The sequence below is a fragment of the Euprymna scolopes genome, chromosome 10 (genome assembly GCF_053919585.1).
Source record: "Euprymna scolopes isolate OS-2025 chromosome 10, ASM5391958v1, whole genome shotgun sequence".
NCBI lineage: Eukaryota > Metazoa > Mollusca > Cephalopoda > Sepiida > Sepiolidae > Euprymna > Euprymna scolopes.
Genome location: NC_136491.1, coordinates 93,293,950 through 93,321,670, shown reverse-complemented (window position 1 = coordinate 93,321,670; position 27,721 = coordinate 93,293,950). Strand labels below are relative to the sequence as shown.

General features: G+C 31.6%; 1 protein-coding gene across 2 annotated transcripts in view; it reads right to left on the bottom strand.

Annotated features, from left to right (window-relative positions):
• Positions 1-5,871: 5,871 nt before the first annotated feature.
• LOC145286136 (uncharacterized) overlaps positions 5,872-27,721 on the bottom strand; it is a 539,596-nt gene continuing 517,746 nt past the window's right edge. For both annotated transcript variants that reach the window (XM_080134856.1, XM_080134858.1), the window contains 2 exons: positions 12,512-12,646; positions 5,872-7,181 (listed from right to left, as the gene is read on the bottom strand). In XM_080134856.1, coding sequence (XP_079990982.1) covers positions 6,983-7,181; positions 12,512-12,646 — 334 coding nt within the window. In that variant the 3' untranslated portion in view covers positions 5,872-6,982. The remainder of the gene's footprint in view (positions 7,182-12,511; positions 12,647-27,721) is intronic.

Here is a 27,721-nt window from a genome sequence, read left to right as displayed (position 1 = left end):
TCCACAAAAATAAAGGAAGACTTCCAAATTTTGGAGATAGCAGCCCACACCAGATGGTTTTTGATGCCAGTAAACTGTTCTCACAGAATCTTGATTATCAGCTGAAGACTGGATAAACTATCATTCTGATTATTGAATTGAGCTTTAGTTGTAAAGAGTTTTGTCTAAAAAAAAAAAAAAAAAAAAATTACCTCTTCAGCTGCTGGTCTGCCTTCAGTTCTCTGAGAAGAATCTGTGCTCTTTCAAGTCTCTTGCTTTTGAAGAAGTGTGAGAAACTGCCGTTTTCTCATCTTGTAGGGAGACAACTGAAGATCATTTTTTAGGATGGTTCTCATTGAACTGTAGCTCACATTCACGTCTTTAGCTATTTATCTGATGGATCTCTCTGGGTTTCTCCTTGGCCTCTCTTAGACAACCTTAACCACCTTCTTTGTTCGAGCAGTACAAGGCCTTCCATTCCTCGGATGATCTATAGATGTACCAAGTTCCTTAAATCTATTCACAACATCGTACATGCTTGATTTGGCAACTTTTAAGACCTTAATAATCTCAAAGTCGGTTTTCTCTGCATGATAGAGCTAAATGATGGGTTCTCACTGGATCATTTTAGACATGACAATGTTTTTTAAATATACCTACAAAAAAACAACGAAAAGATAAAGAGTTTAGCCAAATGTTTGACATATTCAAAGACATTTTTAGTTACATTCAATATGTTTAATCATTAATTTAAGAAAAAGTACAAAGACTTTCTGCTCACCCTGTATATTAAATGAAGCTAACAAAGAACATAACTTTAACAAAGCAAACTTATCAAGATAGAAAAAGCTCAACACAGTTATATATATATATATATATATATATATATATACACACACATTAAGTGGAAATAAAGAATCCAGATAAATCCTTTATATAGGAACCTATTAGGGTGAAAGTTCAAACAAAAAAATACAATCAAACTAGATGCGCACTCAAATAAAACCAATTTGCCTCTTCTCTTGAGGATCACATTCACAAACATCCGTCGACTTAGAATGATGCAGAATAATTTCTCCTAGCAAACTCCCCAGATATCTTAGTACTAAGTGAAACTAACTTACACTCCTTTATCCCCTAAAACCACTTTAACATGTCCCCCACTTTGCCATAAGGACTGAGACACATGCATGGACATGGAATCTATATTTGTAAAATTCTCCCCTTGACTAGAGAATCGAAACTAGAATTAGATGACAAAGTCTTCATGTGCTTTAGAATAAACTTGCAACGTGGTGTTACCTACTGATATTTTCTTTATCATTCTCCCTCGATCCAGGACTGAACCCTAATCAACTGTCTGTCACAGCATAGATGCAGCACTCTTAGATACTAGTGTCCAAGTACATGTATTTGGTGACTTTAATGTTCACCACAGTAATTGGCTTAATTTCTCTAGTTACACAGACAACTGGTAGCATTACACAATTTTTCCATGTCACATTCACTGACTCTGACCGTCCTGTATCTGACCCACCATCCAGATTGCCAGGATCAGGAAACCTCATTTCTGAATCTATTTCTGACCACAGTTCCTGAGAATTGTGTAAAAAACGCCCAAGCCTACTTGAGAATGCTGATCATGTTGTGATATTGGTAGACATCAACCTAAACTCTCAACCCCAAGTTGAAGAGCCATTGCTCAAAATGACAAGGTACTTCAAGAAAGCTTACTGGGAAGCCATCAGAGAGGATCACATCAGAGATACCTCATGGAGCAGTATATTTTCTCTTCTTGTGGAACAGTGTGCAAATGAGGCTACTGAATGATTCAAAGCAGTAACTGAAGCACATGTTCCCTTACAGAAGTTTCATAGCAAACCACAATCTCCCTAATGGTTCACTTCTACTTGTGCAGCTGCCATTGTTCAAAGATAGCATGCATTCCACAGAGTTATCTGACATAAGTCAAGTACAAATAAACAAAAGTATAAAGAAACAAGAAATAATTGTAAGAGTGAAATAGCTGCAGCCAAGAGAAGGCACACCAAAAACACCAGAAAACACATTGAGTTGCAGAAATTAGAAACTCGCGATTCCTGGAAAATTTATAACAGTCTAGTAAATAACAGTCAATCAACAATTCCCCGCTATCTAAAAACCATGAGGTTGTTTGCATTACAACCGAGAAGACTAATCTGCTTGCCTTCAATTTCACTTTAGACAGCAAACCACTTCCTCTCAAATTTCCCTTTGTGGACAGATGCCACACTCAATCTCAAAAATCACCCCTTCCATGTTCATGATATAAAAAAAGCTAGACATCTCAAAGGCGTGTGGGCCTGATCTCATCCCTGCTATACTATTTAAAAAAAATGTTACACTGAGGTTGCCCCAGTTCTCTCCAAACTCAACAAATGCCTTACTGAATCTTGCTTTCCTGACTACTGGAAAATTGCTTCTATGGTACCAGTTTTCAAGAATTCTGGTTAAAGAACTGACCCACTCAATTATCGCCCCATTAACCTCCTTCCTCTCTCTTTTTGCCAAAATTTGAGTCCTTAATAAATCAACATCTAGTCTATCATCAAATAGATGTTAAACTTCTTTCCGACCGTCAATATGGATTTAGGCAAGCTTGTTCTACTGCAGATATCCTAACTATAATGCAGGGGAGACTATGACAGTAAGCATAGATATATCTAAGGTCATTGACAGGGTCTGGCATAATGCTCTTATTAAAATTAAATCATATGGTATTACTGGAGGACTACTTAATATAATCTAATCCTTCTTAGATAAGAGAAAAATCCAGGTTGTCTTCAAGATAGTAGTGTAGTTCATCATCAGATGGTTGGTAGGCTTCTGTAGCAGGCTTGATAATATCTTAATCAACCACTGACAGATTGTAGAAGATATCTCTGAAATGAGCACTCCATGGTTTCATAATATCCGGGGGGGAAGAACAATTTATTCAATTTTTTTACCCAAGTGGGATAGAAAAAATGCCAAAACCATTTCTGTGTTCTTTTAGTAATATCTAGCCACCGCTGGTTCTTCATTTTATGTATGTGCTGGAGTGACAATTTTGCATGCCCAAAGGTCTGTTGTAAATATTCAGAGTCTTTTTTTTCAGATGCACTGTGGTATCACTAATAGTTTTTTTTCTTCCAAGAGCTTATTAATCTCAAAGTTGTGCTCATCAAATCGATTGTGACAATCTCATTTCTTGACACCAATAACCTTAATTATGTTGTAGCCCCCATTCCTGAACTGATTTCATGTGCCATCAAATTATACATTCTCAAATACATTATGATTATCGCTACATATATTTTTGTCCTAGTCTAAATACTTCAATATGCTCAGGAATCGTTACATGTTGAGATAAAGACTTAAGCATAATAACATTGTGGATTGTGTTCTTGATGGCTAACTGTAAACATCAAAGACAATATTAAAGGAATAAAATAAATCAAGAATATACCAACTTCATAGGTTTTTCTTTTGTAATTTTAGACTTTAAACCTGGACATACAATTACCCTATATATAATAGATAATTTTTAGAGTAAATAGTTCAGTCGTGATAAACCTGTATAATTTTTATATATTTCAATAAGTAATTTAAAAAAAAATAAATTTTTTTACTTATTACATGACTAACAAGGAAATTAGTCACTCGAGACCATAAGGATGGCCAAAGTTTTATTTAGGTCTTTCTTCTCCATACTGTGTGAAGTATTCCTGGAGTTATGTCATAGAAATATTTATAACTGGTTTAAAACTATTTATCTGATTCATCTGAAATGTTGCATGGTTCCTATTCTTATCAAAGAGCATCAGATCTATACATTAAATTTGGAATAATAGTAAGTTGAAAGGCACCCATATGGAAGCGGTACCTCCTCTGTAATTTTTTTTTCTTCTTTTCTGCAGATTATTATCGAATGGTCACTAATTACCAGATTATCAAAAAAAAAAAAAAAAAATACAAAAAAAAAATTAAATATTTAACATTTCTAATACATTTTAGTAAATCGATTCCCCATTTAGAAAAGAAGCAACGTTTTTTGGCCAAATTTCACGAATGTTTAGCCTTTTTGACAAGGCCAAAATTTAAAAAAAAAAAAAAAAAAAAAAAAAAGGCTTTATTCGTAAATTTGGCCAAAAAACGTCACTGCTTCCAAAATAGAGGATTGATTTACAAGAACGTTGTATCAGAAAAAAAAATGTTAAATACTGAATTTGTTTTTTTTTTTTTTGTTTTTTTTTTAATAATCTGGCAAATTAGTGACCATTCGTTAATAATCTGTAATGTAAAAAAGACGAAAATAAAAAATTACAGAGCAGGATACAGCTTCCATGCATGTACCTGTTGAAATTTTGTAAAAACTTTGTAAAATTTTCAACCACAACCAAAATTTTTACAATCAAGATCAACAATCATATAAGATGTGGGATTTGATTTACTACAATATGGGCAAATAGAGAATCTCTATGATGAAAAGAGCCAAACTTATCGCCAAAAGTATGTTTACTTTTTCCATGACCTTAGCATAGATATAGCAAAATTAAATCAGTTCTAAGTTAGACCATACCTGATATTTTGACCAAGTTTGGTGACATTTGGTCAAGTGATGCGGACACTGGATTGTATACAAACAAACCGCGACTGATAATTATGATAAAAAAAACTTATTTAAAAACTTTTTCCATGACTAATAACGACTTCACCACGTTACCTATTAAAAGTATGGTAGTATAAAATGTTTACATATTTTGACATTTGGAAATTTCATGAACTTTAACGCCAAATATAATGAGCATCCTGTGTTTCTATATGTTAATAGTCACAAACATCTGCAAAATTGAAGTCATTATGTACAATTAATAAAAAGTGCATGTATATGTACAGGGGGACATCAGCTTTAGCTTTGGTAAATTTTAGGAAGCTGTCTAAGCAACCAATAACTGAAGCAAGTAGTTCATTCCATGCTTCAGCAATTGTGAGCATGAAAAAAAATGTTTCTAAAAGTCATGTATTATTTACAGATTTGTGTTTGACACATTAACATAAAAAAGACAGTCAAGGTTGTTAGCAAGATAATTAATAAATTTGTAGGTGTTTACAAAGTCAGTTATAACCTGTCAGAGTATCAATGAATCCAAGTCCAGAAAAACAAGGTGTTCAGAATATAGCAGGTATATGGCAGGTGGAACATATTTGCTTCGTTTCATGTCTTTGAATGGTTATCAAGCGATCAATGTGCTGAGAAAAATAAGGGCTCCAGACTGACGATGTGGATTCTAACATAACAACCAGGAATGAAAAATTAGTGGTTTTGAAGGGAGTTATGGTCAGACTTGTAAAGATGCTAAGAGTCAGAGTTGGAATTTTTAATTTTCAAAGAATCAACAGTTTGAAAAAAAAAAAAAAAAAAAAAAAGGTCAGAGTCAAATATTTTGATATTTTAGAAGTTAGAATCTTTGGAATTTTAGGAGTCTTACCTCATATTCAAACTCTGCAACCCTGGTTAAACTGTAAAGATTATTAAAGCTTATATTGAATAATCCATATTGTGATGAACAAAGTCATTAAGGACAATGAATGATATATACTTTAAATACATCTTTCTCTTAACATCATATACTTATTTTCTCATAAAAAAAAAACACAGAACAACGTGTGATTGTAAAGAGATTGTGCTTCACATATTCTTCTATTCTCATTTGCCTTTCATTATCACATGTTTGGTAGTGATCAAACGGAAATGCATATAGACACACACACGTTATGATGAACAAAATTAAACATGTATAAACATTGTTAAAAAGCAATGGAGAAGCAATTTCAAATAAATAAGCATGAATGAAAAAAGAACGCAAGGAATTGTTTACATGAAATAAGTTACTTTTATTACAAATGTGATGAGGAAATAAAGAATTCATGGCTACTTTTTGATTTCTCTTTTCCATATTTTGTTATTGCCTAGCTTGCTGTTGCTGAGTAATGGTGGTGAGCACTTGAAGAATTCAACTTAAAATAAAGAGAATAGTACGCTCCACAATCGGAAATAATGGAACTGTGCTTCAAAACCATATGACAGAAATATGTCGACCATCTTGATACAGTTGCATTTAAAAAAAAAAAAAGTGGAAAAATGTTTGGGTACTATTGTGTTATATTAAAGGTGATACTTCAAACTTCCCTAATACACACAACTAGAGGAAAGGGAAAACGAAAAGAAACTAAAACAGAAAGAACACCAAAAATTAAATAAATTTTCTTTGCTTTTTAATGTCATTTTTTTGACAGCGTGTTCTTTCTTAATTTCGATGATGTATTTTTAAAGATACTTTTCTTTTTTTTTGATGAAATAAAACAAGACTCCACATGGCAACAACAATCAAAATGACACCATTTGAACAGCACTAGGTTTTAATGAAGTGGGGGGTGGGGGCCAAAAAAATAATAGTGGTGAAAATGTAAAATCAAAAAAATATTTTATAAAGAGAAAGTGGGGAGGGACATAAGAAAGGAAAAACCATAAAATTTTATTTTCTGTGAGAAAATGATGAAGGAATCGAATTAAAGATTGAATAAGTTCATTTCCATTATAAATATCATCATCAGCATAGACACATTAGCAAACAGTTTTCAAATGCTTTGTATAAAATTTATAATCTTTAATTGAACATTTGAAATGGCAGAGATGTTCTTTCATAAAATATTTGCTTTCTTTATTATAATTTTCATAAAACTAAATGAGTCTTTTTAAAGACTCGGTCATTTGTAAACAGGTAAAATGAGCAGAATTTGAGTACAAGACACCGTAGATCCCATTACAGGCTGGCTGTTACAGGAGACAATTCTTTTTTTTTTCTCTTTTGAATGGTATTAACAAATTGGTAACATTTTCTCATTATCACAAGTAGCTCTATTTTCATTTTTTTTTTCTGATAGGAAGATTTGACAGTCTCAAATGTTGTGATGTATATTATTATATTGATGGCCCAGTTTCGCACTGATTTGATACTGCAAAATCAATTTTGCCAGAAGATGAATAACGAGTCACTATTGCAAAGAGGAGTAGGAAGATCACAAAACCAATAGTGACATATTGTGTGAAGGGAGACAGTCCATTCCAGATTGAAATAACATCATTTTGAAAATCTGCAATCACTTCTGATAACACCATTCTGAAATTATAAAGAAAAAAAAAAAAAAAAAACAATAAGCAAAAATATTATGCATACTCACACTCATTAAATAAAGAGTTTTAACCAAAGTATGAATAAATGCAAACTACATTTGGTATTCAGATAAAAAGGGGAATATGTACAGACATGAAAGATGTGTTAAGTTGTTTACTATAAATAAATGCGCAATTGCATAAATTTTGTGTTGAAATTATTAGTCTACTACCCCCCCCCCCTCCACAAAAAAAAAAAGAAAAGAAATAATGCTAATGATGCAAATCATTTTATTCAAAGAGAACTTTCAAATTTCTATAATGGAGGTATTAGACTAACATACATCTCAATCCTATTAATTGACCAACAGCATGTACAAAATCATGCAAACTATATACCAAAATTATATCTGTCAGACACAACATTCATGAAATGTGAGGACTAAAAGATAAAATAAATAAAGTGAGAGTTACAAAGCTGTTGAAAGTAAACTCAAAGTTTACTTTATAAGAAGCACAAATAGCGGTCATGTGACCCTGCTCTCACTTATGTCTGCACATCGAAATCATTGTGCATAAGAAATCACTTTTTATGTCCAAAGTAAAAACCACTTTTTTTGGAACTGATGACTGAGCATTTAAAGAACCAAAGTTTTCAGTAGTCAACCAGTTGACCAAAACACAGGACAGTCTGCTAACATGTTACACTCAGCTTCCCTGACTTTAAATGTTAGGGAGAGCAAATATTCTTAACTCATATGTAAATATACACAAAAGCAGTGCGCGTGTGCACACACACACAAGGCCTAATGTCATACAGGAAACAAAGATATATATTCACTTCTAACATTCATAACTTTTAAATTGAATTCAAATGAAAAATTTGTTAAAACATGTCTATTTCTTTTATTCAATCTTCATCTTATGTATTTTTACTCATTTTTCATATTCATAGTCATCATGGGTCTTAAGACATTTTATAAGTCCAAACAAAAATCTACTCATTATCCAAACTACAGTCCACATTGCTACAGGATTTAAAAATCAAAATGTTAAAAATGAACTCAAGAATAAAAAAAAACTTTTGGATGCACAAGAAGTGCATTGGAATTACAGGTGAGTTGAGAGATGATAATCAGCTTGTATGCACAATGTGTAAGACAATGGAGATGGATGAAAATTCAGATGTGGTATATTTGGATAACAAGGCTATTAAGGTTCTATGCAAAAGTTGTTACACTGAAGAATGTTACTGCTGTTGACCAAGGAAAGAGTCTATCAAAAATCAAAAATGTGTGCATAATAGGATGTATGAAAATGAAGCCTGAATAATGAGGGTTGAAGATGTGTTGCGGAGAAAAATGATATTAGAATAATATGATGAATGTGTAATGCGAGTCTTTAAGATGGTCTTAGATCTGAAGACCTCAGAAGAAAATTAAATTTGGGCAATATAGGAAAATATGTGCAAAGCAGAAGTTTTTGTTGGTTTGGTCACATGTAAAGAATTTATGAGAATTCTGGGATTAGTAAATGTAAAAGAGTTGAGGCAGCAAGTCAGTTAGCAAGAGAAGGCTAAGGAAGAAAAACATGTGAGGAAGCGAAAGAGGACTAAATTAAGACCTTGTCAGAGACAGATTAGTTTGGAAGTCAATTTCTATAAGTTGTCTAACACATGCCACCATGTAAAATGGATATTAAAGTGAATATACTGATTTTCGGGGGGGAGGGGAAATAGAATATTTAAATGTAAACAATTTTTAGAGGAGTCCAAACATCTCTATAAGATATAGTCATTCTTCAATTTTGAATAGCATTTTTGCCATGAAAAGATTGCTTGGATACATTTTAAGAATCTCCATTCTAGTTCAACTGAACAATCTTACTGCACATAATAGGCTTGCTAAAAGCAAACTAAGAAAATGAGAATTACCATCTATATCTTCTATTTTCTTTATTTCTGCTTTTAGTAGCAGACAGGATATTCCAAGGAGGGTTAGAATTTAAATGTTTTTCAATATTGTTTAAAAGAGATTTTTTTCTTCCTTTTAACTTTTTGTTTACTCCAAACAAGGCAATACTGACACAAGAAGCTACTGTGATTAGTGTCCAGATTTATGGGAGGGGGCATCCATTATTTTGGGTTCATACTTATTTGATATTATGTTGCAGAATTTTTCAGATGAGGATTAATAATTTGTATTGTTGGGATTATTTAAACTACTTAGAACAACACCCAAGACAAGAATGGTATCTTTTAATCTTTAATTGAACATCCTGTATGCTTTTAAGTTCATTTGTTTTTCATCCAAATCATTAAAAAGTGCTTCTTTTTTTTTTTTCAATGTAAAAAAATTATCCAATACCTAAATATATTAATCAATACATTTAAATACACACAATATTTCCATCATTTTTGTAAATAGAATTAAAAAAACAGACATATGTAGATAATTAAAGACATTATGTAAATTTTTAAGTTTTTATCTTACATTAAGACTAGAAATTTATTTTAACTTTATATTTATGATTACTTAATCATTTACATGTAAATCTATTGTTAAATCAAAATTATTTATTTTGAATAATAGGCAGTTATAAGTTATCTCCCTTTATTAGAACTTTTCACTGACATGTTCTCTCTCGCATTCTAGATACTGGTAGTTCTGACATGTGAAACAACAAATAAAAGCATAAAGTGAACATCATTTGTGTTTTCTTAAGTCCTGTTTTCAGCATTTACATAAATATATTTTGGAGTTGCATGATTGGCTTAATGGATAGCATTGCAGACTATGAAATCAGTTATTCCTAGTTAAATTGAATTAGATTTATTGTAGTCATTTCTGCACTGATACTTTTGGGAAAGATATGAACACACAATTTCCCTCAGTTATAGGTATAGTAAGTTGTATAGAATTACAACAGCTATTCTACTTCAAGAATTATTACTGAATTAGAACATGTAAAAAAAGGTTAATTTGACAGATGAATCAAACTCTTTGCAGAATTATTATTACACAATTATATACATTTTACATCTGGTAAACATAATGGGCTCTACAAATCTTAATTAAAAAAAATATGTATATGAATAGTTAATTTTATCATGATAAATATGAGGAGAAGAGGGAGCATTTAATTTATTTCTGCTGCTTAAAAAAAAAAAAAAAAAAAAAAAAGGCCAGTTTTTTTGTTTTTTTTTATATTAATTTAAGATACTCTTTTGTATACAACCCAGCCAGAAACATTGAAATGTGTGTTTAATAAATTCCAAACTGGGATTCTATATCTATGTCAAGAGTTGCTTAGTCTTTGAAAATAAATAGGGTAAAACACTTCCAGAACAAAGAAAAATGATCACTGTTAGTTTTTTATTTATTTATTTGCGGACCGTTATCCTCATCTTCATAGTTTTTGTTTCACAACGTTTTGGTCAACTACTCCTCTAGCCTTCATCAGGTGGTTACCCGCTACAGGACAGGAATGCTGAGTCTTAACTGTATTCTCAGTAATTACTACCTTCCATAGTTGTCGTCTCACATTTTGGTCAACTAATCCTCTAACCAGCTTTGGGTAGGATTGAAACAGCTATCTTCAGACAATGCTAACCTGGAACCATAGAAATTCAACGCCTTTATTCACTGCACCACAGAGCCAGGTGAGCATTTTCTGAAGATAGCGGTTTCAATCCTACTCAAAGCCCACCAGAAGATTAGTTGGCCAAAACGTGGTGAGATGACAACAACTATGGAAGGTAGTAATTACTGAAGATACAGTTAAGAGACTCGGCATTCTTATCCTGTTGCGGTTAACCACTTAAGGAAGGCCAGAGGAATAGTTGGCTGAAATGCTGTGAAACAACAAAGATGAGGATAATGGTCCACAAATAAATAAATATACAAATTACTCATCTCAAAGGATTCCAATAATAAAATAATATACCACTGTTAGTTTTATTAAAATTAATTTTACTTTGTCCTCTCCCTTAAGATCATTCCTTTTTTAGTTATTTTCTTTTTTTATACCTTAAGCATAAGTAAAATAGATTATGAGTGATGCTTAAGTCAGTTTTCACAAATGTTAAGTGTATTTATTCTTATTAGTAGGACACCATGGAAATTCCATGATGCTTTCTACATCAATCTGTATAATTTAATGGTAATATTAACATTCCTTTTGAATTAATGTCTATCAGGTTCAATATTTTTAAGAAAAATAAAAATTTCTTTTCTCCAGTAAAAATCATTATCCACTAAATATTCTTTAAATAAAATGGTAGGTCTCTCATATATCTAAAATTTTAGCAATTTCTTTTTAAAATAATAAATACTCTGTCTAAATTATTAGTTAACTATTCTTGAAATCATTAAAACAAATGACACTTTCTGAAATGCATTTATTTAAAATTGTACTAAAGGCAACAAGATAATTTGATTTTGAAAAAGATTAATTTTAAAACGGATAACGTCAGAATCTTTATTTTAGCAACATCAGATTAACCAATCTGTTTGGTTGTTTTGTTTTACAGCATATCAAGCCTTTTTTGGGTCATTTAATGCCAAATCCAGTAATTTTGGAAAAAGTTGTATGCTTAAAGTTCTTTATATCTTAAAATATTTTTTTTAGTGTTTAGTTTGGAACATCGATTTTGTTTTTGGCTTTTGCAGAATATGATTGAATTTTGCAAAGGGAAAGAAAAAAAAGCAATGGCATCAATGTTTGGTTCATTTAAGGCAAGAAGCCAATATTTTCAGACAGCATGATCTGGTAACACCAAATAATCATTAACCGGACAATCTCAATTTTTTAAGTGTGTGAAAGATAACATACGTACAAACATGAATTGCCTTAGCATATTATTATATACATTATTTATCAACGAATTACTATAAAGTTTCCATTGATTCATAGGAAGAATTGATAAGATGAACTTATGCAATAAGTGCATTTAATGATGAACTAGCTGGTCATGCGAGGTACCCCTCCACGAGTGAACGATTTTGGGGCAATTTTACCTTTATAATGCTAAGGGGGGGGGTCAGAGTTATTCCGGAAAATTTGTTCTAGTAAAAATTTACTTTCACCATGCTTAATGTTTGTGCAAAATTTTTAAAAAAATCCAAGGTGTGGTTATTGAGAAGAGTGTGAACAAACAGATGAATGGGAGTGAATTACTTGGTTCAATCCCTAATTTGTCGAGGGGGGAGGGGACCAAAATTCTATTTCAAACTGAAGAAAACTTGGGTGTGATTGACAAAACCTCTTATAAAAAGATGAGTGGACACATAGAAATAGTAGACAAATGCACACAAAAAAGATAAAATGATAAAATACAATTTTTTTTCTGGTGCATCCTCTTCTGTATCATTATTTTCCATCATTTGTTGTACTCGTTGTACCATGCAGCTTTGTTGAGTTGCTAAGTTATCAATCATTGAATTCATCTGTGTACTGAGTCCCTTTTTATACCTGAAAAGAAAAAAATAATACAAACTAGATATTACAACAAAAAAAAAAAAATTAAATTCATGATTTTATATTAGTAAATAAAGCCAAAATTCATTTACTTATTTATTTGTTCAATTTTGATCTGGGTAAATACCAGGTTATCTCTTTCTATAAAGTTAGTTATGTATACATAGTTGTATGGCCATGATTCACTACTCAACTAATTAACCAATCATTATGACTTTTGGAATAAAGCTACTAGATGTAAGGGTTCAAATGTAGAGTATTTTTTAGTTTCATATAATTTCATGCAAAGAAAATTAAAAGCTCTATGTGAAAGATAAATTAATATTTTCACAATTTCAGTTTCTTTAGAGTATTTTACAGAATTTTTAGCAGACATAATATGAGCAGAAACTCCCATTTAAAAATTAAAACATTTCAGATTTGCATTAAATTTGGTCCATAGTCATTAAACATTAATTGAATTTCAGTTTTTTTTCTTAAAACGCCTTAAACTTAAGCCTTAAATTTTAAAACGTTTTTTAAAATCAAAATCATGCAATGGATTTTGATTCAAATTAGAAAAACAATTCTAGGCAATGTTTAGTCGAATTATACCTTTATTTCATTCTTTGTAAATGGACATATAAGTAGGACAAAACCATCCTGGGATGAATAATCTAGTTACATATAAAAATTATTCAGCAATATTTTTTTTAAAGCTAATTTGTTTAGATTTTGATAACAGCACCAACTTTTGATGAATTCAAAACTCATCGATAAGTTCCTGTTTGAATAAACTCACATCTTAAACAAAAAAAACAACAACAAAAAATCAAATAATGATATTACAGATAGGAAGATAAATGGATGCATATACGTTAGTCTTATTTAGTATTTTTTTTCATTGGGAATCAACCAGGAATCTATTTGTCTGTAGCATAATGTAAAAAACATTCAGAAGACAAAAATTAAAAAGAAAAACAAAAATTAAAAAAAAAACAATTTTGGTCCTAACAGCTCAAAGATAATTATATTTGTAGATCAATAAAAAAGTATGGTAGTTTGCTTCAAGCATTTTATATATAACGGCTGTTTACAATGTGGTGAAGACCGAACCGGTGAAAAAAAAAAAAAAAAAATGGATAAAAAGAATTAAGTATAAGACAATAAATGTGTTATTCTTCTTCAATAAAACTTAAATGAATTTTCAATATATCTTTTCACTTACTGTCATAATCTGGTATGCTTGATATTATATATTTTATTATTTCTGAAAAAGACTCATTTTCTAAAACACAAAGATTTATCTCATATATATTATATATATATAAGAACAAATAATTAATAACACATATTAAAAACACTTAAAGAAGAGTTAAAAACATATTTAATTTTCAAAAAGGAAACACAAATTAAGTGGATTGTCCTTAATCCAAGGAGTTTATATATATATATATATATATATATATATATATATATATATATATATATATACACACACACACACACACACAAATAGGTATGTAGATATTTTATATATAAATTTGTTTGCAAATGTGATATCATCCTTCAATAAAACTTAATTTCCCATCATTCCAAACCATGCAGCAATAAATGAAATTTTATATTGGCAATATAAAATAAATATCTAATAATAAATAAAAAATTGTGATTATCTCAGCAATATAATTTTATACACAATGCACATAATTTTAGAAAGTAATGAAAACTTTCACAGAAATTAAATCCCACAAGTAAAAACAAGTTTTATTATGATTTATTAACAAGTACACACACATCTAAGATGATCTCATTGAAAAACAAAAGAATATTAAAATTTACTGAGTATCAGGTTTTATTTGAAAAGAAAAAAAAACGCACCATAAAATATGTCTACAACATAAAAACTTGGAAAAATAGTTGGACTATAAATCAAATTAATGACAAAACTCACATGAATCTATTTTTACAATAAAAAATAAATTTTTACACTTAAATCTAAAAATATCTTTTCAAGTCTTATTTTATGAATGACCAACTTAAATTTCTATCACAAAAAAAAAAGTACAAACATCCAGAAACAGCATAAAATAAAATAAAGCTGGACTTAAGAAACAGTCATCAGAAAGAAAAAAAAAAGAAAAACGAAGCAACAAACACTGATGCCAACAAGGATCAAAGTAAAATGCAATGTAAGAATATAAAAATCCATTTATTTCAAATCTCGGATATTTCAGCTGAAATCTAAAACATGATTCATTTAAAAACTTAATATATATTATTTGTATTATTTGACCACTATTCTAATCTTGGATTTTATTTTCACATTTCGATCAATGTAATCTTCAGATGCATCTTTTCAAACTTGGCAATCTTTATGCCTAACTTGTTGTATAACAGATAAAGGCATTAAATAACAAACAGTTTTTTTTTTTTTTACTTGGGAGTCATAACTTATCAAGACCTGAAGGCCACTCAAGGAGAAGGGTGAATGCATGTAAGATGGTAGTGTAGTAATATCAGTTCTAAGTGACAGAGTTGAACACCCAATTTTCACTACAAGTGATACTAAAAATAAAATAAAAAATTACATAACATTTCTATTCAGTCATGGCTTATAGAACGAGCACAATTTACTATCATTAAATAAAGGGTTCAGTTCTAAATTCTGCAGATTTCAGAGTTTGGCAAAGATTTTCAGAGTTTTAAAAATGCAGTTTCCATTGGTTGAAATGCTGTGAGAATAACATCCAAGATGAGAACGGTAATCTGAATAATCAAAATCATTAACCCTCATCTAAAAAAAATTAACTATTATAACTGAAACCCGTACCGCGAAGGAGGAAAAGAAAGTCAAAAAAAAAAAAAAAAAAAAGAAAAAAAAGAAAGAAAGAAAACATGACGTCTTTGCTGTTGCGCTCATTGCCAAACTAGAAGTGATGAGTGTTTAAATTAAGGCTAGTCAATTGAAAAGAGGGGATGACTTTCAAAAATATCGGCAAAAAAAGCAACCCCTCCCTTTACAAAAGTGCCCAGTTGAGAGTGAAGGAATTAATGTTTTTAGCCAATTTTTCGATATTTGTTGTCCGAAGGGTTGAGCTTAAAAACGATACTGATCATACGATAGTAGGAATTCTATGTTAACTCTTACAATAAAAGTATAAAACTAAATTTGCTACTATAAAGATATAAGAAAAGGGCACACCAATTATATAATATCAGTATTACATATGCATTATTAGAGCAAGATTTATCAAATTTCTGATAAAGTCCCATAATAGCTTAGCAGGAATAAGCAGTATAGTGCTAAGTCATATCATAATGAAATGATAAAAATAAAGCACATCATCTGAATATATATTTAAAAAAAATAAAAAACGAAAACAATACGTTTGTAAGAAAATGAAAGTAAAACATTGTATCACAGAACTTATATACTTATATCTACACTTATCAATGTCAATATGTTTATATAGGATGCATGTCTTAAAAGATTTAGTGAATTAATCAGCATGTTCCATCACGTGTGCAGATGTGATCATTATAATTCTCAATACTTTTGGATTCAAATGTTAAACTTCCAAACTAACCTATCTCTGACTAGGTTTTTATTTATCCTTTTTTTCTCAAATTTATCTTTATCGCTTTCTTCCATGTTTTCCTTGCCAACTAACCCTGCTACCTCAACTGTCCTACATCTACTCACTCAAAAACTGTTACCCATTCTTTCAATGAGACTAAACCAACAATATCTCCTGTTCTACATAAATCTTTTTTTATTTTAATACATTTTAGATTTAATCTCCCTCTGCTGGTCTTCTGATCTAAACCTATCTTCAGTACTCACACTGCATATCCACCATTTCTTTCTATGCAACACATATCCTCAACCCTCACTGGCCAGGTTTCACTTCTTTACATCACACTGTGCACACATCTTTGACAGAGTCTCCCTTTAACGGACAGTAGTAAAATAGCACAAGTCCCCTGAACTTACTCCATTCACTCCTTACTATTGCAATCAACACGAGCAGCAGCAACTCGCCATGCTCCAAACATTCAGTAAGATGTGTCATGGCCGATCTAGAGAATGGTGGTGTACCTTAAGATTAGTAACATAAAATGACTTATAACATTTTAACAGATCATAACAGGATGAGGTTCAATGATATGACTGTGGCATGGTTGAAAATTCAGGATTGAGAACAGAAAGGAATAATCACACTTTATTTTTTTTTTATTTAAACTTAAATTCAAGTAAAAAATTAATCTCTCTATTAATGCGTTTATAAATTTCAAAAATCATTTTTTGTAAGGTCATGATAGTATACACACAATTAATCATTTTATCCATATATGTAAGCACACCTGAAATATAACACATAAAATATTAATTGTATACTTACCAGTGTACTTTTGAAAGTATGTGTATCCATTTTTTTTTTTCTAGCTAGGGATAGAGCATCATACCTATTATCTCAAGTGACTTCTAAAGTGACAGTAGACTAAATAGTTTGGGGTGTATAGAAGGAAACATGTCCGACTGATATAAAAAAAATATGTTTTATAACATACTCAAATATAAAATGAAAGCAGAGAATCTAATATAATAAATCCATGATTTTATTTAATAAAAACTTATAAATGCAGTGTTAAGTAAATATTTCAAGATCTAAATCTTGTTTTAAGATATATCTTTTTCAACGGGTGATTACATTTTTTTTTTTTTAGGCCACTCGAGGATAAGGGTTAATAGGCTTATATTTAAAAAAACATTTGCCAGAATAATTTCTTTTAAACACATAGCTGGAACTCATGGATGGCAAAAACAATTCCCTACTATAAAAAAAAGAGCAGTGTATATATATATATATATATATATATATATATATATATATATATATATACACACACACATACACTTTCACATAAAAGGTAGCAAGTAAAAACTGCAGGATTAATCTATTTCAAATACTTAAGGAAATGAAACCAACCAATAGCAAGTTAGATAACCTACCCACTTTCAATCCATTTGCATAATAAGAGGTTTCTTTTTGTATGTAATAAAATATTTTCTTTCTACTTTCTACACGGATTTACATATATATATATATTTTTTTTTTAAGTTTCACTGAGAAGTTTTTTCTTTATTACGTTTTTTTTTTTATATGAACACTGATGAAAGATGTTTTATTCATCATTTCTACACTAATCTAAGCTATTTTATTACACTTTATTATGAATCCATTTACTTATCTATAAATTGCTTCAGGTTATATCATCCCCACAGGTGTCTACCATTGCTAACATCTGACCCTTCATCACTGTGGTGGTATCAAAGCTAACAGGTTTCTGAAAATCCATCTTAAGTCAAAATCAGTATCCGTCAATTTCTGGTCGCCTCTGTCTGTGCGTGTGGCAAGCAAACATGTGTCACATACAGAACTGTAAATCAATAAAGTGAAAGTGGCAATGTTGCTTTTTCACCATTCCTTTGTGCATTCTGAGCAAAACCTTCTCCAACCTTGCATGCAAGTACTAAGTTGCTCTCAGTGTTGGGGTAAAACCTGAAATTCTACAGGTTAACAAGTATTTGCAACCAATGAGGAGGATTTATGCAGACCAGACAATTCTACAGTTCAATTTTTGTGAGTTCTGTACACAAGTTTAACTTATATAATATCTTCATAAAACACCTCCAGATACTAGTATAGCTTAAGGACTGTCCTGAAATAACATTTTGAAAGCCATTTCTAACATGAGAGGAGCAAATTATTCTGTACTTTCACCTAACAATTAAATAAGCAAAAGATATTGTAAAAACTGAATTTGGAAATCCTATATAAAAAATAGTACAGTCCTTAAACTGCACAAGCACTCCACTCTATGTAGTCAAAGAGTACTTGTATCTTTGCTAAATTTAAAACTGCAACTCTTTATCATTTCACATCTCTGCTATACATTATTTGCCTTCGTACAAATGAAAAAGCTCAAGTCAAATCCTGTTAGCAATAGCCTTTTGTATTTTGGCAACAAGTGTACACTTAACTGCAAATGCAAATTACTGCCAAGTAATATGTAACAAAAAGTCAGGGAAATCTAGAGTAATTCACCATTAATTATACATGCTTATTCCTACAATATAAAATAGACGACAATATAAATCTACATGGAAAAGACGTACAAGGCAATATAGATATGTATATTAAACAAGGAGAGCAGCAGCAACAACTCGAGATGTCATGCGGTAGAGCACTGCAGATCCCACTTACCAGAAAAAATATAATTATTGACAAAGAATGGTAAATGGTAAGTAAGAATTGCAGGAACAACCAACTAGATTAATGTCATCAAGAAGTAATTTGGTGAAATAACCTAAAAATAAAATGAAAAGGAAAAAAACAAAAAACAAAAAAAAAAAAACTTTTCCTAACAAACTTGTCTGTTTCAAACAGAATATCTCAAAAATGATTGATGCATATAGTTTATGACTTTGATGATGTCATCATTCAAATCTTGAAATATGATTTGTTATTGATATATATATATGTATGTGTGTTAATATTTAACAGTCAAGACATCCTCAATAGATTTTCAAAGATTCAAACTGAATTCTGTAAAAAAAAAAAAAAAAAAAAAAATGCAGAGTGATTTCTGGGAGATGTTCCTTGAAAGGATTTACTCTAAAACTATGATGAAATCGAAACCTGCTGATGAAATTTCTTCATCTAAACTAAATTTTACAAAATTATAATTAAGTTGGATTTCTCAGAAATGTAGAAAAAGATTTGCGTAGAATATTTTTCGGAATCTAGTTTGAATATTTGAAAACTTGTGAAGATATTTTGAATCTATTAATTTAAGGAAGTTCTAATTAGTATAACCTATGAATTATTGCGCTTATATTATTTGCATAAGAAGAAAAAATATTAAGATATATAATTCTTCCCTTATGAGAATTTTGGTTTATGAATTCTAATAAACCCTGATCATATGTATATCACACAATCAGTGTGAATATTGCATTTATGAGGTGGGAAGTATAATAATAGAGCAAATTGTCAATGATTTAAAATTAAATGCCATCCTTGAGAATGAGATTGAACATGATAATCACTACACAGTGCCAGAGAGAGAGAGACACACACACACATACTAGCTGGACGCCCGGTGTTGTAAAATATGCTTAAACACAATATTTTAATTTATGCAGATTGCATATGTATTATTGTAGAATCAGTCCTCTATTGAATATTATATATTACAAGGAATAATTTGCTTGGTGGACTAATTCGAAAAAAAAAAAAAAATGTAAAAATAGTAAAGATAATGATGTTCATTAAATTTCGTCTGTGTTTGTTTACAATATCATGTCAGCTGATATTTGGACTTGACGATGAATGCACTGGAAAAGTCACTTCTGATTAATGTCTAGTTTTAAAATATGCAAACAAAGAAATGATTTGCGGTGATTTTAAATTGAATTGTGCAGAAAAAATATTTCAGAAAAATATGCCACAAGATATAAGTATAAAAAGATACTTAGTCTTTTTACATTTTTTTTTTTTACTTTTTTAAAAAATTTTCTTCCTTTGAAGATTGTAATGCTGGGTATGAGGCAGCCAAACCAGCTGCCAACATTGCCCTGCTTTTTATTGAAACCAACTGAGAGCTCTTTTTAGTATCCTCGCTGTTCCTTTAAGTGCAATTGTCTGGATCTCTCTTGCATTTGGTTCACTAAGAATATTAGTTAGGTAGAACTTCAGGTTTTTCTACATAAGTCCTGTGGCACCTATAATAACCGGTATGATTGATATCTCCTTAAGATTCCAGTTTCTTTTCATATCATACATGAGACCTTGGTATTTGGTCCGTTTCTCTCTTTCAGCTCTGTTCAGACCGCTATCATAAGGGACACTCACTGCAACCAAGGTTGCCACTCTTTCTGACTTATTCCATATAACTATGTCAGGTTTCATGGCAGCATTTTCAAGGCTGTAGGGATTACATGGTCGTAATGTATGGTATGTAAGTCATTTCCAACTGTTCTTTCAGGTTGATGTTCCCAGGACTTGCTGTTATATTGGATGTTTAATATTTTACAGATGATCCAGTGGATGTACTTACATACTCCATCATGTCTCGTTGTGTAGTAGCCATCCCCTAAAAGAACCTTGCAACTTGATACTAGAGGACTCACACTTTCCAATTCTGTGTGGCAGAATCTACATCTGTTGTCATTAGTGAGACCTGCCATCTTGAATGCATTGGTCACCAATCCCTGGTCTTGAGCAGCCATTATAATCCTTTGCTGATTGTGGTGGAGGGATCTCTTTTTGAGCCAGTCCAAGGAACCTTCTTTGTCTATGTATTCCTGGGAGAGTTCCCCCAGAAAATACTTTGCACACTGATGTTGGTCCCACTCTTTAAGGTTCCTTACATAAACGTGTACAAACAAACACTGGAAGATACACACACTATGACTGTCTTACAATTGCCAACTAATGTTTTATCGTAAATTGAGTTCATTAATAAAAAAAAAAAATTTTTTTTTCCTTTTAAATGGTAAGGTACACCCGGGGTTGAATACGGGATCATTTGATCTGTAGTTGAATACCCTACCATTGAATTATGTTTCCAGTTGTCAACAAATCTGCTTTTTTTTTCTAAGAAATTATTTGTTGCGATTTTATCTCCCTTGCTGGTGCAAACTAAAATATTTTCCTGTAAAAATTCTTTATCTATAAGAAAGAAAGACTATTTTCAGGATTGGATTTTTTCGATTTTCGATACTTATTGGATGAATTTCTGTACAAAACATATCTAAGAACACTGCCAGACATATAAATTACCTTTGTGTGAAATTTGCAAAAGATAGGCCCAGCCATTTGGGAACCTATGAGGAAGGAACAAACTCTCATACTCACACAAAGTGACTTTTATATAATAGTAGAGATATATAATAATGTTTGCCTAAATGAAAATATGCTACTTAAATACACACATATATATATATATATATATATATATATATATGAGAGAAAGAGAAAGAACTGAAGTTTTTGTTTAGTTATATACAGATATACAGATTGAATCCAAATGGAAAATTAAGTTTAATATAAAATTATATAAAGCTATAAATATATACCAAAGGTAATATTTCTAAATTGAGAAAGAATTGTGCAAAAAAAATATTTCAGAACATTATACCACAAGATATCTATACATCAGTATAGACCAATAAGTCTCCTGTGTCATGAGTAAGTTGTTGGAATCCATATTAAATAAAGAAATAGTCAACCACCTCAACAGAAACAACCTTCTTAGTGACATGCAATATGGTTTCCGCTCTGCAAGATCTACAGCAGATGTGCTAACAGTTATATCACATAGGATTAGTGAATCTCTTGACAAAGTTTTCCTTTCCAGGGCAATTGCTCTTGATATATAAAACGCCTTCGATAAGGTATGGCATAAGGGCCTACTTCACAAGATTTCCAGCTACAGTATTACTGGAAATGTTTTTTCAATCATTAAATCATTTCTCTCTGATAGGTTCATAAGAGTAGTGGTTGATGGACAGAAATCAGAGGCCCACAGTATTAATGCTGGAGTCCCCCAGGGGTCCATCCTGGGCCCAACTCTCTTCCTGATCTACATCAATGATCTCCCAAAACACATACTTAAATCATTCGTTGACATCTATGCTGATGACACGACCATCTATGGCAACACATCAAAGGCCATAAATGACAAAGTTCTCTCTAATTCTCTCTCCTCTAATCTTGAGTGTGTGATACAATGGGGGAAGAGGTGGCTGGTAACTTTTAATGCATCAAAAACCAAGCTTCTATCTTTACATCATCAACGCTCTGATCCCCATCTGGCATCAATTGAAATGGATGGCTCTCGTCTTGGGGAGGCTCCATGTTTTGACAAGCTTCTGGGTTTGACCTTTACTCCTGATCTGAAATGGAACACGTACATCAAATCTGTTGCCAGGGACGCTGGGAAAATGGTGGGATCCTTCTACCGCTCCAGAAGATATCTCACTACTAATGCAATTCTCTATCTGTATAAAAGCCAAGTACGTCCAAGGATGGAGTACTGCTGCCACATCTGGGCAGGAGCTGCTAAAAACAGCCTATTCTGCCCTGACAGAGTACAAAATAGACTTTGTGGTTTAGTGGGGGATGCCCTTTTCTCTTCCCTGCAACCTCTCTCCCACAGAAGAGACGGTGCGAGCCTGTCTTTGTTTTATCGTTATTTCCATAGCAAGTGCTCGGCTGAGCTCCAATCCCTCGCCCCCCCCTCGCCAATCTTTCACGAGAAACACCTGTCTGGCTGAAACTACTGTCAATAATTTTCCCCACTCTTTATCTGTGCCTAAATCAAAACGTAGATTCCATGAGCAAAGCTTCTTTCTTAGAACTGCACGCCAGTGGAACTCTCTGCCGCTTGCCTGTTTCCCACCTGACTACAACTTGGATGTCTTCAAGTCCAACATAAACAAACTCCTAACAAACCGCCCCCTTAAGTAAGACACTCTATCAAAACCCCCAATACTAATGATTACTACAATACTATCTGATTGATTACTGTACACGCAATAACCCTTATCCCTGAGTGGCCTTCGGGCCTTGATAAGTGGTGACCCCCATGTAAAAAAAAAAAAAAAAATATCTATAAAAGTTGAATTGTCTGTGTGTGTGTGTGTACATTTCCCTATTAAATTACTCTGTCAATTTTCAGTCTACAGACTCGAGATTTTAGATAAGTGGTATTGAGATTTGGGAAAATCATTTTAATCATTTTTTGGCCAGAAGTTTGGCTGTCAAGGGGTCAAAGTTAAATGATTTGACCTTTGACAATTCTACCAAACTCCTCCACCAATTTTGGGTCTAAACACCTGAAGTTTTAGATGTAGGTTCCTTGGACATGGATAAAACTTTTTAACTTGATTTGAGCCCAAAACAATAAATGTTAAGTGGTCAAAATTGGGGTCAAAGTTAAATAAAATTTGACCTCTCAGCCAAATTTTATCTAAACATTTGAAATTTTACATAACATGTATTCAGACATAGGGCAAGCTTTTTAATCGGCTTTGGCTGAAAATTTGGCTGCCAGGGGGTCAAAATTCAAAAGAGTTGATCTTTGCGGTCTCTAGCAAACTATTCAGCCAATTTTGGGTCTAAACATTTGAAATTTTACATAAAAGGTATACAGACATGCAGTAAGCTGTTTTAATCAGTTTGGAGGCTAAAATTTGGCTGCCAAGAGGTCAAAGTTGAAAGAGTTGACCTTTGCAAACTCTACCAAACTCCTTCGCCAATTTTGGGTCTAAACACTTGAAATTTTAGATGTAGGTTACCTGGACAGGAGTCAAACTTTAATATATGCACATAAAGTTATGAACAGTACATAGGGCCCGAGCAAAACCGAGCTGAACTGCTAGTAAGATACTTATCAGTCTTTCTACTAGAAATATACATAAACGTGTACATACAAACAACACTCGAAGTTACGCACACTACAACTGTGTCTTACAATTGCTAACTACAATTCTAGGAAGGGTGTGTTTGAAAGAGAAAAAAAAAATCGAAGAGCCCAAAACTCATTTATTTATGAGAAAACTACAATTGCCAAAAACTAACTAAAAATATCTCAAAGGAGAATTAAAGGATAAAAATATTAAGTGATATAAAAAATTAATTTTTTTTTTTAAGTTATTAAAAAAGTAAAAACAAACCCTGGTAATTAAAACTGTCAGAGGATCTCAGGGTCGAGAAAAAAATAATATAAATGAAAGGATAAAATTATTAAGTACTAAAAACGTATAGGAAATTTGATATCAAATTTACACATTTTTTGCATAAAATTTAAGCCTTTAAAAGATTTAAAATTAAAAACGATAGAAAATATATTTAAAAGAACCAAGTATGTTGTATATTCATGCATATTACAAATATAAAAAGGGTGGTGAAAAGAATGAAAAAGACGAGGAAATAGAACTGAAAGAAAAAAATGAGAAAAACAATTTAAAAGAGTAAGAGAGGTAAAAAAAAGAAATCTGAAAAAAGACATAAGCTAAAAAGCAAGAGTGAAAAGTATATGAAAACATTGAAAAAATGTGAAGAAAATGAAAAATGAGGAAATGAAAAAATGTGAAGAAAATGAAAAATGAGAAGATGAAAATGAAAATATGAAACAATGAAAAAAAAAAAAAATGAACACATGAAAAATGAATATGAAAAAATGAAAAATACAAAAATGAAAAATGAATATGAAAAAATGAAAAATACAAAAATGAAAAATAATGAGTGAGTGAGTGAGTGAGTGTATTTGTTTAACGGCATTTCAACCTCTAAGAGTCATTTAATGCCAAAAAAGTTTTGTTGGTATAATAGATTTTCAGTTTCTTGTAAAAATTTTTTAAGTTTCTTGAAAAAGTTTATCTTTTGAAGCAAGATGTTTTAGGTTTTCTGATAAATTGTTTTAGTTGTAAGAGATTTGTTTTTCTAAACTGAATTTTACTTGTTTGCTTTATAGGAGTTTGAATACATTTGTTTCTTTTAAATAGTTTATGATTTGTTGGGGTTCCACTTCCTGGAACACTTTTCTAATGTTTGTTGTTTTAAAATATTTCTTCTGAGTGTGTTTGTGTTTTCTACATTCTGTCAGTAGATGTTTAATTGTTAGTTGTTGATTGCAGAGTGTGCAATTTGGTGTTTCCTCCGCTTTGATTAGGTAGGAATGAGTTAATTTTGTATGTCCGATTCTTATTCGGTTTAGTACAATTTCTTCTCTTCTTCCTTTAAAAATTTTTTGTTTTTCGTTTTTAATTATTGGTTGATGTTCATGCAATTTGTTTGCAGTGCATTTGTTCCATTCCTCTTGCCACATGTTTTCTATATATTCGTTGATTTTTCTTTTTAGGTCTGTGTGTGGTATTTTAATTTTTTCCATTTGGTGGTTTGTGGCTTCTTTAGCCAGTTTGTCTGCTTTTTCATTTCCTGGGATGCCGACATGACTTGGTATCCAGGCTATTATAATTTTTTTATTGTTTTTTTCGGTTATTTCATTGTATTCTTGTATAATTTCTGTGATAAAAGGATGTTTAGATTTTACTTCAAGGGCCATGATACAGGATAGGGAGTCTGTATATATTATGGCTTTTTGTTCGTTGATGTCTTTGATGTGTTTGAGAGCTATTTTGATGGCCTGCAGTTCGGCTGTATATATTGAAGCCTCGTTGGGCAGTCTTATTTGATATTGATTTTGTCCATCTGTGCATGCTGCGCTTGTTCCGTTTATAGTTTTAGACCCATCGGTGTATATTTCTATGTATTCTGCATATTTTTCTCTTAGTTCTCCAAAGTTGCTTCTGTTTGTTATATTATTTGTAATATTTTTCTTGTAAGTAGTAAGTGTTATGTCGGTTTCTGGTTTGTGTAATGTCCATGGGGGTCTGTCATTTGTTTTCTGAGTAATTATATTGTCGGGGTTTTCATTGATTTGATGTATTATTTCTTTAATTCTGTGTCCAAAGGAGGGTATACTTTTTGGTTTCCTTGAATAAGAGTTTGTACATTGTAAGTTGAAGGTAGTTTTGTATGTTGGGTTTTCGGGGTTGGTTTGTAGTTTTGTTGCGTATTGTAACGCTAGTTTTTTCCATCTTAAGTGCAGGGGTAGTTCTTGGGCTTCTACATGAAGGCTTTCCATTGGAGAAGTTCGGTAGGCTCCCAGGCTGAGTCTTAAACTTTGATTCTGTATTGTTAGTAGTTTGTTTTTGTAGGATTTGTAAGTAGAGCTGTATATGGCACAACCATAATCCAGTTTGGATCTGATATGTGAGCGATATATTTTGAGCATTGTAGCTTGATCTGCTCCCCAATCTAGTTTTGATACTATTTTTAAGATATTTATTGCTTTTAAGCATTTTTGTTTTAATTTGTTAATGTGCTCCTTGAAGTTTAGTTTGTTGTCTAAAATGATCCCTAGAAATTTGGTGTGTTGTACTACTGGTATTGGTTGTCCATCTAGTTTGAGCTGTGGGTCAAGGTGGTATTTTCGTTTCCTACAAAAGTGGATACATGTGGTTTTGCTTTTGGACATTTTAAATCCATTTTGGTTAACCCAAAGGTCTATTTTGTTAAGGCAATGTTGCATTTGTCTTTCAATAGTTGGCATATTTGGTGATGAGTAAGTTATTGAAAAGTCATCAACAAATAGTGTTTTTTCGAATCCCATGTTAACATTTTCGATTATACTGTTGATTTTAATTAGAAAAAGGGTGGCAGATAGTACGCTACCCTGTGGTACCCCTGTTTCTTGTGTGTGTTGATCTGATGTTGTATTTCCTAAGCATACTTTAAATGTTCTGTGGGATAGGAATTCTTGGATAAATTTTGCTAGGTTTCCTCTGATTCCCATATTATGAATATCTTTCAAGATTCCATATCTCCACGTGGTGTCATACGCCTTTTCGATATCAAAAAAGATTGAGACCACGTGGTGGTTTCTTATTAGACTGTTACGAATATATGTTTCTAGCCGAATAAGTTGGTCATTAGTACCTTGATTTTGTCTAAATCCACTTTGGTGCGTAGAAATGAGGTTATATTTTTCTAAATGCCACATTAGTCTTGTATTGACCATCCTTTCTGTTGTTTTGCATATACAGCTTGTTAAGGCGATAGGACGATAATTGGTAGGGTTGGAGTGATCTTTTCCTGCTTTAGGAATTGGGATGATATTGGAGTCGAGCCAGTGTTTTGGAAAATTGTTAGTCCACCATATTTTGTTAATTATCTGTAAGAGAATGTTGAGAGATGTGTCTGGCATGTGTTTTAGAAATTGATAGTGGATGTCGTCTGGACCAGTAGCTGTATCTTTACTTTTATGAATTGCATTTTTTAGTTCTGTTATAGTGAAAGAGGTGTTATAGTATTCTTTGTTATTGGATGTGAAATTGAGTTTTTCTTTTTCTGCGTTGTTTTTGTATTTTTGGAATTTGGGGGAGTAGTGGTTGGATGATGAGTTTTGGCTGAATTCATTTGCGATTATGTTTGCTATTTCTTTTTTGTCTAT